Source organism: Crocodylus porosus, unplaced genomic scaffold (genome assembly GCF_001723895.1).
Source record: "Crocodylus porosus isolate Cpor-Errol unplaced genomic scaffold, CroPor_comp1, whole genome shotgun sequence".
NCBI lineage: Eukaryota > Metazoa > Chordata > Crocodylia > Crocodylidae > Crocodylus > Crocodylus porosus.
Genome location: NW_017728931.1, coordinates 13,000,193 through 13,015,032, shown reverse-complemented (window position 1 = coordinate 13,015,032; position 14,840 = coordinate 13,000,193). Strand labels below are relative to the sequence as shown.

At 44.0% G+C, this 14,840-nt stretch overlaps 1 protein-coding gene across 2 annotated transcripts; it reads right to left on the bottom strand.

The window, feature by feature from the left end:
• Positions 1-241: 241 nt before the first annotated feature.
• Positions 242-7,415, bottom strand: LOC109316290 (zinc finger protein 3 homolog). Of its 2 annotated transcripts, none has more exons than XM_019544232.1 (4): positions 7,236-7,415; positions 5,273-5,932; positions 2,396-2,476; positions 242-2,310 (listed from the first exon to the last, which is right to left on the bottom strand). In XM_019544232.1, exons 1-4 carry the CDS (start codon positions 7,333-7,335, stop codon positions 1,991-1,993), a joined length of 1,161 nt encoding a protein of 386 aa, XP_019399777.1. In that variant the 5' UTR covers positions 7,336-7,415; the 3' UTR covers positions 242-1,990. The 2 variants fall into 2 exon arrangements, with proteins under 2 accessions (XP_019399777.1, XP_019399776.1); XM_019544231.1 differs by having other exon boundaries at positions 5,273-5,935; positions 7,236-7,414.
• Positions 7,416-14,840: the final 7,425 nt, after the last annotated feature.

Below are 14,840 nucleotides of genomic sequence, written 5' to 3'. Positions count from 1 at the left end.
AGAACCCAAGACAATATCCAGGACAGGAGAATCATGCAATTAACAAATGAGACTAGGGGTCTGTTTCCTGCAGAGCTGAGAATTAAGTCAGTCATTCAAAGCTTCAAGGGAGGAGGATAGAAGTAGTGCTAACAAACACTGTTGCAGTCTAACAGAATAGGAATGTCTGTATTTAGTGTGAAGAACTTGCAGTCATAGTGACGTCAGTAAAAGCTAGCTGTGTTTAGCCATTCTCTTTTTGTGTTTGTTTTTAAAGTTGGCCAGGTGTTTGTTCCTAACAATTTAGATGTCAGTAGGGTATTTGAGTGTGTGCTATCCCCACAGCTGGACCACTAATGCATTTGGTACTGAGCGCAGGGCAAAGCTAAACTCCTTCCTCTCCGGGAGGGATTATGACTGGCCTCTGTGCCCGAGAGAAACAAATTTACATTGAACCCGTGTGGCAGATTTGGATGTTCAGAGCTTTCCAGTGAGCAACTGGGACATATGAAGGATGAAAAGGGATGAGAGGAAAAGCACATACAGCACAGTACAGCATAGCAACTAATCCACAAAGGGCATAAGCACCTCAACTCACTCTTGGACTACAGAAAAGACATAAGTAATGTACACAGGACTTCTACTTTTACCTCTAAGCAAAAGCAATATTTTAATTTTACAACAGGCCTAGTTGTGGAGCAAAGCCCACATGTGGAAAAGTCCAAATCTGGCACGATAACGTAAACAGGAAGAGCAGGAGTGGGGGTGTAAAAAAGTGATGCTTCAAGAAGGTGGACATCTCCTAATAAACAACAAGAAACTAAGGACTAAATCATGTTTGGCCCATGAGGCTAAGGGAACTGCTTTATTCCTATGATTCTTCACATGGGGTTTTGGTATAATGGCTGCCCTCATGCCCTGCCATTCTTAAGGCTAGTACTGCTGTAGCCTGTGCCAAAGGAAGGATTATCCTATCACCGTTCTGCTTATTCCTTTCTTTCTCAAGACCTGACCTAGCTCCCAGTGACTCCCACAGGCACTGAGTCCCAAGCTGAGCTTGCTCTCTCTGCAAGCCTCAGTCATTTTCTTGGGATGTGGACTGGAAGGCCGGGCGTGTTTAAGGGTCACAATCCAGTCCCCTAATAAGTTAGGCCTGAAAAGGTTAGCTACCTATTAAAACACCAGACAAGCAACATTCCCTCTCTGCCACTACAGCATATTTAAAGAATAGAGTCTTTAAAGGGCGGGGGGGAAAAAAGATTAAAACAGAATTGTGGTTGACCACCACTAAGAGTGCTGTATGAAGTGGCATGGGTTTTTAAACCTCTTCACTGAGAAGTCTCCAAAAACAAGCAAAAAGAAATGACTAAATCTACAGCGATATGAACAACGCCAACTAGTAGAGGTAGAGGGCCATTCTGCTTGCATAATTTAACACCTTCCCAAAGTAAATAAGCCTCAGTAAAGTGCATCTCATTGTAAGGACATCCTGCCCATCTGCATGCCCATTCAGATCATCTTGCTTAGATGCATTTAAGTAGCCCTCACGCAAGTCCCTTGATTTAATTCATCCTTGATGACTGTGTCCTTGCTTTCAGCTTGCTACTAAGGGCATATCTGAAAGGTATGCTGTGGTTAAAGAAGTTTCACGCGTATCTCAGATAAGGGCCAGTTACCAAACACTTCATACAGCACCAGAGAGAGGGTACTCTCTGTATCTGCTCCAGAATGAAGAACACATTTGGGTCACATGGAACAAATCTATACATATCAAACCGCTTGCTACAAGGGGCAGACAGGATGGATTACACCTCCCCCACCACAAGTTTGCTAAGTATATCTTTGTAAAGCATGTTCCAGACTTACAGTCAGGGTCACTAATACAGCACTTGGAGAGAGACCATGATTGTGACTTCCTGTGGGCAAGCCTAGCCTTTCCTATTGAAAAGTAAATCAGTACAAAAAGCACCCACATGACATTACAGTTGATATACTGGCAGTACAAGGAGTGCTAGGCAGCTGGACGAGTAAGAGAGAATTGGGAGAGTGGGGGCAGAACAGGGGTGAACACTTCAGAACCGGACGACTGGGATGAAAGAGGTCGGGCACTTCTGGGGAGAAGACTGCTGGGATTAAGTAGCTGGGGACAAGACAGAGAGGCCATTGCAGCTGCCTGCTGTCCCAGCAGAAGCCCCAAGCTGTACACATTTGAGTTAATGAGATCGTTGCCTGGGAGGAGGATGCTCAGCTGTTTCTGAATCTCTTGCAGAACTTGTAACTGACTCTGCTGATTCAGGAGAAGCATATCCACATTCTCCCTCATTCTCCTCACTGTACAAAGAAGATACAGCATTAGTTTCTAGTTTCAAATGCATGCACACAATGCCTGACATTTCTGAAGTCTGCTCATACTTACATTCCTCAAGGAGCAGTTTTGACTGGTCCAGGGCAACCTTCTCTGCACCGCCGCTTGGTTGCTTCTCCTGAAATGCTAGTTCTAGAGAAAGAAAATAGCATAATAGATGTTTCTAAACAGCACCTTCACATCCAACAGAAATTATGTGCTAAGCGTAAGGCAAACCTATAAGCTGAACAGTCAATATCGGAAAGGTAGAGGGTTTGCATTTGAGTGTACAGTTCTCTACTGCCTTCCACCAGACCAATATAGCAGCGTTTTATATTGATAAAATTGACCAGGCACATACCACACGAGGTAGCTGAGTCTCATCCCCACTCCCTTTATTTAAGGTCACCAGCAATCACTATGATCTACATTCATGGCATCAGAGCAAAAGAGATTCATTCATGGCATAAAAAGCTTTTCCCACCATATCATTATATTTAAGTCTTCCTCCTTATATAATTTTCTGCTTCAGCTGCTGCAGTTCAGAAAGAAGTCTCCTTTCTATACCCACCCACATTCTCCTTTGAGTTAAACAAAGACACCTTCAAATTTAGTAATTTTTTTTTAAACTTGTACAGAGTGGGGGGTGGGGAACAAGTGTTACTAGGGAAGGCAGTAATTCTTGAACTATGTTTCTGATTCACTTCAAATGTGGTGAAGGCAAACATGTATCCTAGGTTGAATCTACAAACTGAAGTCAGTATCTTTTGGTAAGCATTATACAGGGCAGCACATTGCATTTTACAGTGGAGGTTCAATACCTGCTCCTTAATACATCAGATCCACCTATTAAACAAGACCAGCGTTGCATTGATGCTACATTCGTTTAGCATCTCTATTCTCTGTACCTTTGCCATTGCAGAAAGACAGCATAGCCCCACTTATTATGTATTTTAAAAAGCTCATGAAGTACTGCTTTAGGGTTTTTTTAACCCTTTCAATATTGGGAATGGAAAGTCTGATATGGTCTTCACAGTTCACCTTGGGAAAGCTAGCAAGCTAACTCAGTTACCCTGTCAATCCCCAATCCAGATAAGCAGTGTGAAAATTTAATTTTTTTTAAAAGGTCTGTTCTCTCAAGTTTGTTAAAAATGATGGTTGTGATACTGCCTGAACCCTATTCTAGTCATCTGTGATAAACAACATAGTGCTTTTTAAATAGATTGACCCAGCAAGTTTTATTTATACAGTGCAAGATGGCTAATTAGTCAGTACGTTAATTTATCACTATGGGTTTATTAGTCTGTGCATTGAATCCCTGCCAGAATCCTGTCGATTTATACACAAAACATTCTGGCTAATTCACCTAATTATGCTTTAACAAATGGTAATTTCCAAATGTACATACATACTAAACCACAATGGAATTTCCTCCTGATAATTGGTCAGCACTGACCTATGCCCTCTCTAGTAACTTGTAGAATCATCTGGTATTTTGGCACTGAGTGCATTGAGGAGTGCAGAGCAAAAAATCTTCATCTGATTATGATGGAATAACATTTAAATACTACATAGTGAGCACTCTAGGTTTGTACAGTAAGAAATTAGACGTGCAATTCTTTATGACTACAGTTCTCACAGAGCGAGCTACTGTATGTATAATTTGCACTCCAAAAATTTGCATGATATATTTTTTTCATCAAAAATCATTCTTTACACTTGTCTCAATATGGCGTGCAAAGATGTGGCATACATCTCATTTAAAAAAAAGCTGAAAATAACTAGCTACTGATGATTAGTCACTCTGGGATAATTAGTCATAATTACCAATCCCCCTGGAGTGACAAATTACCCAGATTTTATTGTATAAAAATATGCAAGATTATAAAGATGTGTACAGAAAACTGCCCTGAAGTAATACTCAGCATATTAAAGCAGGCTATAAGAGCCAAAGTTAGTTCTACTCCACATAGATTACAAAAGGTCTCTCCAGAAAACACGCTAGTTTTTTCTAGTCCTTCCACTGGAAGCGTAGGTGGGTTTAAGTCTTTTGCTGTATTGCTTACTGAATGTTCAAGCCTCCTTAGGTAAAGAAGAAAAAGGCTTTGACACTAAAGCTGTTCTTCTAGCATTAAGAGCTTTTTCTTAAGAAGGGACTGATAGAAGCACCAATATATTACGTTGCTCAAAAATAACAAAGTGAGGATGGTGAGAAGTAGAAATGGTCAGAGACACGTGAACTTGTGCATTTTGTTCTCTGCAAGTCTGTGCAGGTGCGTACCTGGTGCGTTTCATGGCTACCCCTGACACCTGCCCCTTCTGTCAATAAAGAGGAGATGCTGGCACACCCCTGCCTCAAATGCAGCAGGTAGCAACCTCTTCACTGCCTACTCAAGAACCTCTTATATTGGTTCTGGCTGCACTACTCCTGACACCTTTTCTTTTCTGCACTCCCCATCTGTGGCCCCACCAAGTCCTGGGACCTCCTGACCAACCTCCTGCTGGCATTTGCAAAGCTGGCCATATATCTGACCAGGAGGTGGCTCTGGCCAGGAGGATCTCTGGTGACTGTGGGGCCATCTTCATGCCTCTCATCCATTCACATCTCCAGGCAGTTTCACTCTGTGGTGTGCACTGTGCTGTGTCCCTGGACTTGTTTGAGGACCAGCGGGCATTGGCCAAGTGGGCTCTGCTCAGTGCCCCCACCCTGCTTGGAGCACTCATTAACCTTTAACCCACTCCCTTCCCTATTTTCACTTTAGTTACCTGAAGTATCCAATAGTTATGCACTTAGCCCCTTCTAACAACAGAAGGAGCCAACTGTTTCTTTGTGGGCCAAGCCCCACAGATCCCCACATGAAACAAATAGGCCCGTGAGTCTATGTAGCATTTACAATTGAACCAATGGAATTTCCTTTCCCCCCCACATTTGACCTGAGCACAAGTTACCTGTGGTATGTTCACAGGGGCTGTCTTTTGCATGGACTTTCTGATGCTTAATAAAGTTGGAGCTCAGACGGAAACTTTTGGTGCATTTGGTGCACTGGAAAAGTTTCCCCTCTACATGGACCCTCTGGTGCTGGATGAGGGCCGAGCTGGTGGCAAAGCTCTTGGTGCATGTGACACAAGTGTAAGGCTTCTTTTTCAGGTGGGTTTTTCGGTGCGCGATGAGGTTTGAGCTGCAGCCAAAGCTCTTCTCACACTCTTTGCATTGATATGGCCTCTCCCCAGTGTGGATTCTCTCATGAACCATGAGGTTTGCCTTCCTGTTGAAGCTCTTCTCACACTTGGTGCATTCGAAGGGCTTGGCCCCTGTGTGAATCTGTAGGTGGGTACAGAGGGCAGAGTGCCCCTTGAAACCCTTCCCACAGTCTATACACTTATAGGGCTTCTCCTCTGCTTGGGGTCTTGCTGGATTAGCAATGGTTGTTAGTTTCTTGGAGCCACTTGCTTGGGGAGTAGATTTAACGCCTCTGTTCCTTGGTTGTCTTTCTGCCCTGGTTTTGCTCCTGTCAGGACTCAGTGCTACATGTGGCTCGGACAACCCATTTTGCTCAGGACCTTCCTGGCTTATTTTCTCCTCCTCATTTTCACTTGCATTAATGTCACCTACTGAAATAAAAAGGGTCAATACTTCTCTCCCCCTCCCACCTCCATACATGACACCTAACACATTCACAGTTTGCAAGACTTCCAATTTGGCATCAAATGCAAGTGGAAGTGGGGACAAAGGATGAGAGAACAGATGGAAAGAAGAGATAAGAAGGAAAGGGGCAGAAGGAGGGGTAAAACAGATGCATCATTTCTCACAAAGAGGCGAGCCCAGGAACACACTTTGGAAATACGGCCCAGAAAGCAGGAAAGGAAAGGAATAGTGCTCATATTAGCTACTTATTCATGTTCTCTCAGCACACAAACCCCCTACCATCCTGATCATTTCAGAGATTCCCTGCAATTTAACTCCCTCTGCATCCCCAGGGACCTGAGCTTCTCTCCAATATACAGTATGTTCAAGAGAAAACTGTACAAGGTAAGAAAAAACACAACGATTTTGGTTCCGTTTCCAGGACGCAATGCATTAGTGCAGAGCTAGCTGGAGTTCCATAGAAAGGGGACTGAAAACACCACAGGTATGATGGAGCAAAAAAATGGGAACTAAACTTAGGATCATACAAGCCAGGTAGTCTCCTCCTTTGCTCCCTCCTGCCCCAAACTCAGCACAGTGGCTGACAGAGGTAGGGGTCACCTGTCTGCAGCCTTCCCCACCTGCCCTGCTCTCCTCTAGACCCTTGATAGTGAAGCAAGAAGTGGGGAAATGCCGGTCTCCCAAATTCCCTGAGGAGGAAAGAGAACACAGGATGGAGAAGGGTAATTGAGTCTAGTCTCCCATGCAGCCATTGCCCAAGGATTTCAAAGTCACCCCTTTGCACCCTTACACACACAACACACAGAGCTACGAGGCACCATAGCCTTCACACCAAGAGCACCCTGCAATATTCCATATGGAAAAGCAGGGGAGGTGTAGGCACTACCAATGTCCTGCCACTGCAGAGAATAAGTTCATATATGCTCCCAAGATCCTAGGAGGACTGTACCTCACAGTCCAAAGCAAGGCCACCATCTCTCCCTCCCCAACCCCACCCTAAAGATGCTCCAGCTGGGCAGGCCCCCATTAACTTTTTCAACTCCTTTCCAACTGCAGACAAAAGGAAACAAAAGGGGGCAGGGCAGGAAAATCCAAACATTTCTTATTTTTGAATAGGTGCTAGAACCCCAGATCAGAAACCATATAACCCCAGTCCAGCTCTAACAAGCCAGAGAGAAAACAAGAGAGAGGAGACAGATTTGAGGGAGCTTTTCACAGCCACCTAGAATTCCAGTCTTTTACCCTCACTTACTGTCAGTGACTTACCCGACAACAGCTGTTCCTCACTTATACAGGGACTTCCTGGGATGATACTTTGTCTGGCATCTTGGAGATCAGGGAACATCAAGTCTTCTCCTGGGTCCATCTGAAAAGAGAGAACAAATCTGCAGTCTGAACCCTGTGCTCTGTAGTGAAGGAAGAGAAGATACAGGTGCACTGCATTCTCCTAAGTGCACAAGGTTGGGTCCCACAACAAGGTTGAGCTTAACAATCAATTAGCACTTGGGTGTGGAGCTCAGGGTCTGGCAGAGAGTCTGAGTTTGTTGAGGTTATAAACAGCAGTTTACCACAGAGCTATCTAATCCAGCACCATGACCTAATGCCAGACTCCCTTTTAAAGTAGTCATAGAATCATAGAAAATGAGGGCTGGAAGGGACCTCAGGAGGTCACATCTAGTCCAGCCCCCTGCTCAAAGCAGAACCACTCCCAACTATATCATCCTACCCAAGGCTTTGTTTAGCCCAGTCTTAAAAAACATCCAAGGATGGAGATTCTACAACCTCTCTGGGTAGCCTGTGCCAGTACTTTATTACCCTCCTAGTGAGAGAGTTTTTTCCTAATATCTAACCTAAACTTCCCTTGCTACAACTTGAGACCATTGCTTAATGTTCTGTTATCTGCTACCTGCTGAGAACAGTATAGTTTCATCCTCTTTGGAAGCACCCTTCAGGTAATCCTGGCCAGCAGAAGCCAAAAAAACAAACAAAAAAAAAACCTTAGTCCCCTCCTACCTTAGTCCTCCCAGTATTTTAGTGCTTTCATCTAGCCCCTCAACTTTTCCTGTACCCTCCAGACCCTACATTTTCCCATTCGCTCCTAGTACCTACAGCAACTCTAATCACCCTTAGAAGCAAGCATTGCTTGCTACTACTGCCTAGCCCACAACTCCTGCTTGCGCTTACTAAACCTTCATAAGCCTTTCATTGGGGAAGGAGCTGAGACCCAAGGATTGGCTGTCATGGAGAGGATGATCCTGCCCACTCTGTCTCAGGATGAAAGACAGAAACCTTGGGCCAGACTAGAGGGGCGTGGGTGAGATGGACTTCAGCAGAGTTTGGCTGCTGCTCTTGAAGACATACCCAAGCTAGAATAGGAATTGCTGGCAATGCAATTACAGTGGCATGGATTAACTGCTTGAATGTTTACCCAGCTTCCTAGCTGGGCTTTGCAGCTAGTGCTGAGCACTGCTAGCAATATCCAAGTGAGCTAGTTAAAAGCCCAAGTTATGGCAGCAGTATAAATGGATCCTTTCAGCAGGGGCAGCAGAAAGAGGTACTCCTGTAGCTTTATCAGTGTTACTGCAGTGCTGCCTCTTACTGGAAGATGACTGGGCTAAGCAAGCTCTTCCCCACTGCTAAGTCTTTTGCCTAAAGTGCCTCACCTGACCCTTATCCCAGGAGTCCCTCCCCTGGGGGATAATCTTATTTGCCTTCTGTGTGTGCAGCATGTTGTACCAGAGGGTTGAGAGACTTGTTTGGGGTTTGTAAGTGTTAGTGTAATGGAGAGGTGACTGCAAACTGAAGTCTTGGCAGGCCTGAAAGCCATAAAGAAATAATAGTTCTCAGAGGCCTGAACTCAGCAAGGCATGCCGTACCTCCACGGCTTCTCCTCCTCCAGGAGATACTGTACACATCCAGACTTGCCACTCGAGCTGCAGGGAGCTCAGTGCACAAATGTTGGCCCCACCAGGGCTTTGTGAGATGGAGCTCTCCTCACAGCTCCCTTTTTCTCCCATCACTCTCTAGTTGGGGCTGCTGAGGATGCACGATAGCCCTGTCACGAAGAGCATGGAGATGGCATCTGGGACTTTAGCTCTGAAACAAAATAAGGTGTGAGGCTGGCTCCCTTTCGTGCACGTGTGCCAGGGAAGTAAGTTCTCCCAAGCTAGCATCACTGGGCCTATTTTTGCCAAATCTCTAATAGACCAACTGCTAAAGAGAGGATGAGAATCATTGCCCCTAACCAAAGACCAGCATTCCCTCCCCAGACTTAAGGCTGCTCAGGAGCCAAGGTGACCTACCCGCACACCAGCAGTTTTTCCATCAGCAGAAGGGGAAAAGCTGTGAGCATGTGAGACCCAGCCCTTTGTGTAAAGTTTCTCCTGTATCTAATTGGATACCAATCCCTTATTGTAACCATCTGGCTTCATACCTACCTCTCCCCAGCCTTATCCATCCCAGTGATTTAAAAAAAACCCAACCCCTCTCCTTCCCCCCCCCAATTTAGGCCCTCGTTAATTAAGAAATTTACTTCAAAAAAGGACTTCATGAAGAATTTAGTGTGGGGAGAGGTCTCTTGTGGTTTCTGAACTTTTAAGATGGCCTTGGTTATGGTTTTGAATATGTTTCTTAAATCACAAGGGCAAGGCACTAGAACTAGCTGGAAAATTTCTAATGGAGATCCTGGTGTTTCGGTACTGAGTTCTGTTCTGCAATGAGACAAAATATCTAAAAATGGTAAAAGACAAAATGTTCCAGTATATTCAAATTCTAAAACACAGAAACAACTTTATGGACCCCAAACATTTCAGATGGTTGAAATGAGATGTGTCAGTCCAGAAGCAGCCAGTTTGAATTCACTTTTCTGTGGATCAGTTTACCTGGGCATATCTACACAAGAGGTTTACTGTGCATTAACCTAATAATACTGCACAGTACTGTAGTGGTTAAAAACCATGCTAATAGCCTACTGCACAGGGTTATTAGACTAATGTGCCGTAAGTGTCACAAAATAACCATGCTACTGCACAGTAACTCTAGTTACTTTGCATTTAGTTAGTTCTTTATTAAGCAGGTACTAAACTAAATGCACAGTATCTAAGGGAGGAAGAGGTGTGTTTCCTCACATGACTTTTCACAAGATACTCTCAACAGCCTAAGGGGACCCACTGTACAAAAACCCTCTCAGAATCATGCTCTTCTCTCCCTCTAGCCCTGGCCTCAGGGTCTTCCACCTGGTTGCTGCCAGTGTTGACCATCACACTCAAGGATGGGTGCTTGGGAAAAATGGAGGTTTAAATTGGATATTAGGAATAACTTGCCAATAATGAGGGCAGTCAAGTTCCAGACCAGATTACCAGAACTGTGCTCAAAGATATGTCATCAATGACTCCATGTCTGATTGGGAGGAAGTATCAAGTGGGGTTTACCACAGCTCTGTCCTGGATCTGGTACTGTTTATGATCTTCATAATGACTTGGAAGATGGGATTGAGTGCACACATTGTAAATTGATAGATAACATCAACACAACTTTGGAAAATAAGATCAGAATTGAAATGCTCTTGACAAATTGGAAAATTGGTCTGAAAATAATCAGATGAAATTTGAATAAGGACAAATGCAAAATCCTGCCATTCGAACAGAGCAATCACATGCACAAATACACATGGGGGAACAGCTGGCTGGGCTACAATACTGCAGAAAAGGACCTGGAACTATAGTGATGAGGATGAAGATGAGCCAACAGTGTGCTCTTGTTACATAAGCCAATAATATGCTGTGGTGTGTTAAAAGGAATGTCACTTGCAAGTCACAGGAAGTGATTCTTCCACTCTGTTCAGCAATAATGAAGCCTTTTATGTAAAGTACTGTGCCATTATGGGTTGCTGCACTTCAAGAAAGACATAAACTGGACACTCTAAAGGAAAGCAGTCAAAAAGATAGGTGATATATGAGAAGAACTGGCGTTGCTTAGCATTCAGAAGGTTTGTTAAGTCTTCAAATACATAAAGTACTGTTATATAGACAATAGTGATCAACTGTTCTTTGTGCCCACAGAGGACAGGGCAAGAAGTAATGTGCTTAAATTTCATCAAGGGATATTCAGATTGGGTATTAAGAAGAACTGACTAAGTTTGAGGGTGGTTCAGCACTGGAACAGATTACATAAAGATGCTGTGGTATATCTACCTTTAACAGTTTAAGAACAGGTTAGATAAACCACCCTAGCTGGGGTGGTTTAGACACAGGGATGATCCTATCCTGAGGTGAAAGGTTCCCTGAGGTCCCTTCTAGACCTAATTTTGCCTGATGCTGTTCATGCAGGTGCATTAAGTCGCTCCACGTGGACAAGCTTGGAGATGGTATCTGCTGTGCTAACAAGGAACTCCAGGTGCACACCTAAAGAGAGGTCAACACGTCATTTGAGGCCCCACATCCCTCCTCAGCTGCCAGAGATCATGACTGACTAGTCAGGGTTCACTGGATTCATCTCTCGTAATCATCCCATGCTGCTACATCTCAGCACTGCCCTCTCCCCCTCTTGAACCAGGAAAGAGATAATACAGGCTAATAAGAAGTCTTCAGGATCATCCTGGAAGGACCTTCAGCTCAGCTCCTCTTAGCACCAAATGCTGCAGGGCTTACCGTAAGGTAATGGGGATACTGCTACCCATACTGGGCAACAGGCAATAACTTCACCCATGTTTCCAAGTGTCTCAGACTACCTGCTACAAAAAAGGAAGAAAGGCCTGTGTTTTGGAAATGGGAATCTAGCTGTATCATCACCCACTAGCGCTCTTTATGCCTGATGGCTCTGAAGTGAGTGTGAGTGATCTCTCAAACACTTGCCCCAGCAAAGTTGTCCCAATCTGGGCCTGCACTAGCCAAAAACAGAGAGCAGAAGACAGCCAGTCCAACTAGGAAATCCAATCTTATTTTAAAAGAAAATCAACTGGGGTTTAAATTCTTGAGCCCTCCTGTCACCACCTCCCTTCCCCCCCTAGACATTTAGGGTGGAATTTTATTGCAAAAGCCCTGAGACCAATATGCAGAAAGGAGCATGACACTGTTTATAGTTTAAAGGAAAGCAGCTGAGATTTAACTTCTAATGCCCTTCCTAGCTATGCCAGGTGAGACTGCTTGAGAGGAATAACGCCCCAGTGAGGCATAATAGATATTTACCCACATGAAGTCACATAGGACTTTCCAACTGCAACTGGCAGGTTGTAGCATGAAAGTTATTTCTGAATGCAGTCATCTGAACCTGCACCCAGCTCAGAGCTTTCAAAGAGATAGGCCTGCAAACTTGGGACTCCCCTTCCTTAGTTTAACTGCACAGCAGAGACAAATCAAAACATATGAACTGAGTGGCAAACCACATTACCTCTTTTCCTGGATGGCCAAAATGGCTGTCTTTCCATTTCATCAGCATTGTGGAGTCACTGGGACCATGCAACTTTCCAACAACTCAGCCAGGAAAGAAAGCAGACCTCATCTTACACAAAGACGAAGTGCCATTTAAGATGAGCATTCATATAACATTATTTCATTCATGCTCAGAGCAATGTGAAGACAAGATGGAGAAAGTGATTTGTTTTTCCCCTGTAAAGTTGCTTACAGTGGTTCAGTCTGAGCCCTTGCTGTAATACCCAAGTGAAAGCCTAGGTGGGGAACTTGAACATAGCTGGCAGTAATGTTGGTCTAGTTCTCAGGAGCTGAAATCTTAAACCAGGACCCCATGGTGATATACTATATACAACCCCAGAATAAAGTGATGTCCTCTGCCCCAAACAGGTTACAATCTGGAGGAGAATTTAGTAAAAAAAAACCCAAACATTGTTTCTGGCCAATTACATTAACAAGCTCCCTGCAGAGCTGTCAGCATATGGTGTAGACCCTGTCACAGCTACAACATGAGCTCCAGCTTTCAGAAATGATGTGTGACAAAAAGATCTGACTACACTTCCAAAGAACCCAGGAAACCAAACCTTTGCTGTCCCTGCAGTAAATGCTCACATGCATGGTACCAGAGTTATATACAGCCTGGGCAAGCTGCCTGGATAATTGAGGGTGCAGCAGCACTCTTTAAAGGAAGAAATGTTTAAACATTTGTACAATACAGTCATTTAAGTAATAGGAACAGTATCAAGGCAAGTTTATGATTGGGAGTGAAGGGTGCTTTCCCACATTTGTTTTTATTCTTTGGCCTAAGGTTTGGGTAAGGGATTGTTTAAATGTGGGAACTGGGCAGGCTCCAGGTGCACATATTTGAGGGTTTTCTTCTTGTTTTGCAAGGGAGAGCAGTGAGCTGGGGAGAGATGTTTTATGCTAAGTGCAAGTGATTTGATTCCATGTTTTGTCAAAATGAAGTGACTAAAAAGATCAAGAACTACAGAAAATATGATTGCTTTAAAACAATGTTTAGCGCTTTTTAAAGAAAAAATTAGCCATGAACATTTTTAATGCTCGGTTAAAGCAGTATCTTTCCTAAACTACGAACAGCTTAGTAATTAACAGTACATTGTAACAAACAACAATATCTTACTAAGGGCAGATAAATAAGGGCCAAATTCTGATTTACCCAGCACTTTAATACATTGAAAAGTGACTGCGACTAGCTCCCCTTTAATTGTAAACAGGAAATCATCACTAAATGGGTGCATTCCCAGTGGTGCCCCTAGGGCATTGGGAGCCAACTTTTTCAGGGGGGCTAGCTACAAATTAGCTCTGTACTCTCCTCAAATGCCACTCTGATGATTCCCTTCCTTTGCCTGATCTACTGCTCTGCTTTCTGCTCCCTGACCTGTGCTCCCTACCCAATCTTCTGCTCTGCATTCTGCTTCCTGCCTTATCCACTGCTGTGCTGCCTATCTGCTCCCTGATCTGCCACACGCCACACACAGAGGTTGCCAGTGCAGGTTGGCAACCCAAACCCTAGGGACTGGTTTTGGATCCTGTGATGTTTCATGTTTATATCAATGGCTTAGAACAGTTCTCAGCCTTTTAGGATTCAAGACACCTTTGTTACACTCAAGACACCCCTTGGAAAATGCCAGCTTATAGTTTTCATTCTTTTTTGACTATGGAAAAATAATAAAGCAATTTTTCTGTTGCAAAGAGCTTGGAAAGACCACAACAAGTCAGAACGTTTTTGACATTCAGGATTCCTGTTTGAAATCTCTGAGTTTATCATTGAGTAGGGGGCTGACTTCAAAAAAAGTTAAGCAGAAACAACCACTGCACAATTTTTGATTAGTCAATTTTCATTTATCAAACTCAATCATCTGAGAAGTTGCAAGGCACTGTATCCCCAACATACAGTGCATTGGATTTTTTTTTTTCATTTATTAGGCATCACATAAAACTTGCACAGGACTAGAATTTCAGTCACTTTCTTCAGGAAGTGGTGTGGTTATTTAATCAAATGTAAACTAACCAGACAAACTGATTCTCTCCCCCTTTTCTCCCAACCACCTATCTGTTCTTTTAAAATCTCTCTCCCAACAGAACTTTTTGGTAACCTTTTATGTTAGAACCAAGAGACCTGAAGGCTGCCGTCGGCTCACTCTGCAAGTATGACAAAAGCCTGAATCCCTGAGAGGGTCATCCAAAACTCAACAGCCCCAGCCTGGTTATGTTCTAAGAACTAGATCCTGGGCATTCTGTAAGCATGAATGTACTCGAGGGGAGGAAAATGCAAGGTGGTTAAGGCAGCGGCCCTAGATTTTAGGAGGGCAGACTTCAACAAGCTAAGAAGGATAGTTGGAGAAGCGCTGAGGTCCCGGAGGGGAGGAGAGCGAGGTGTCCAAGGAGAGTGGTCAATCCTTAAGGAGACGATCCTCCAAGCCCAAAGGAAGGTAATCCCAAC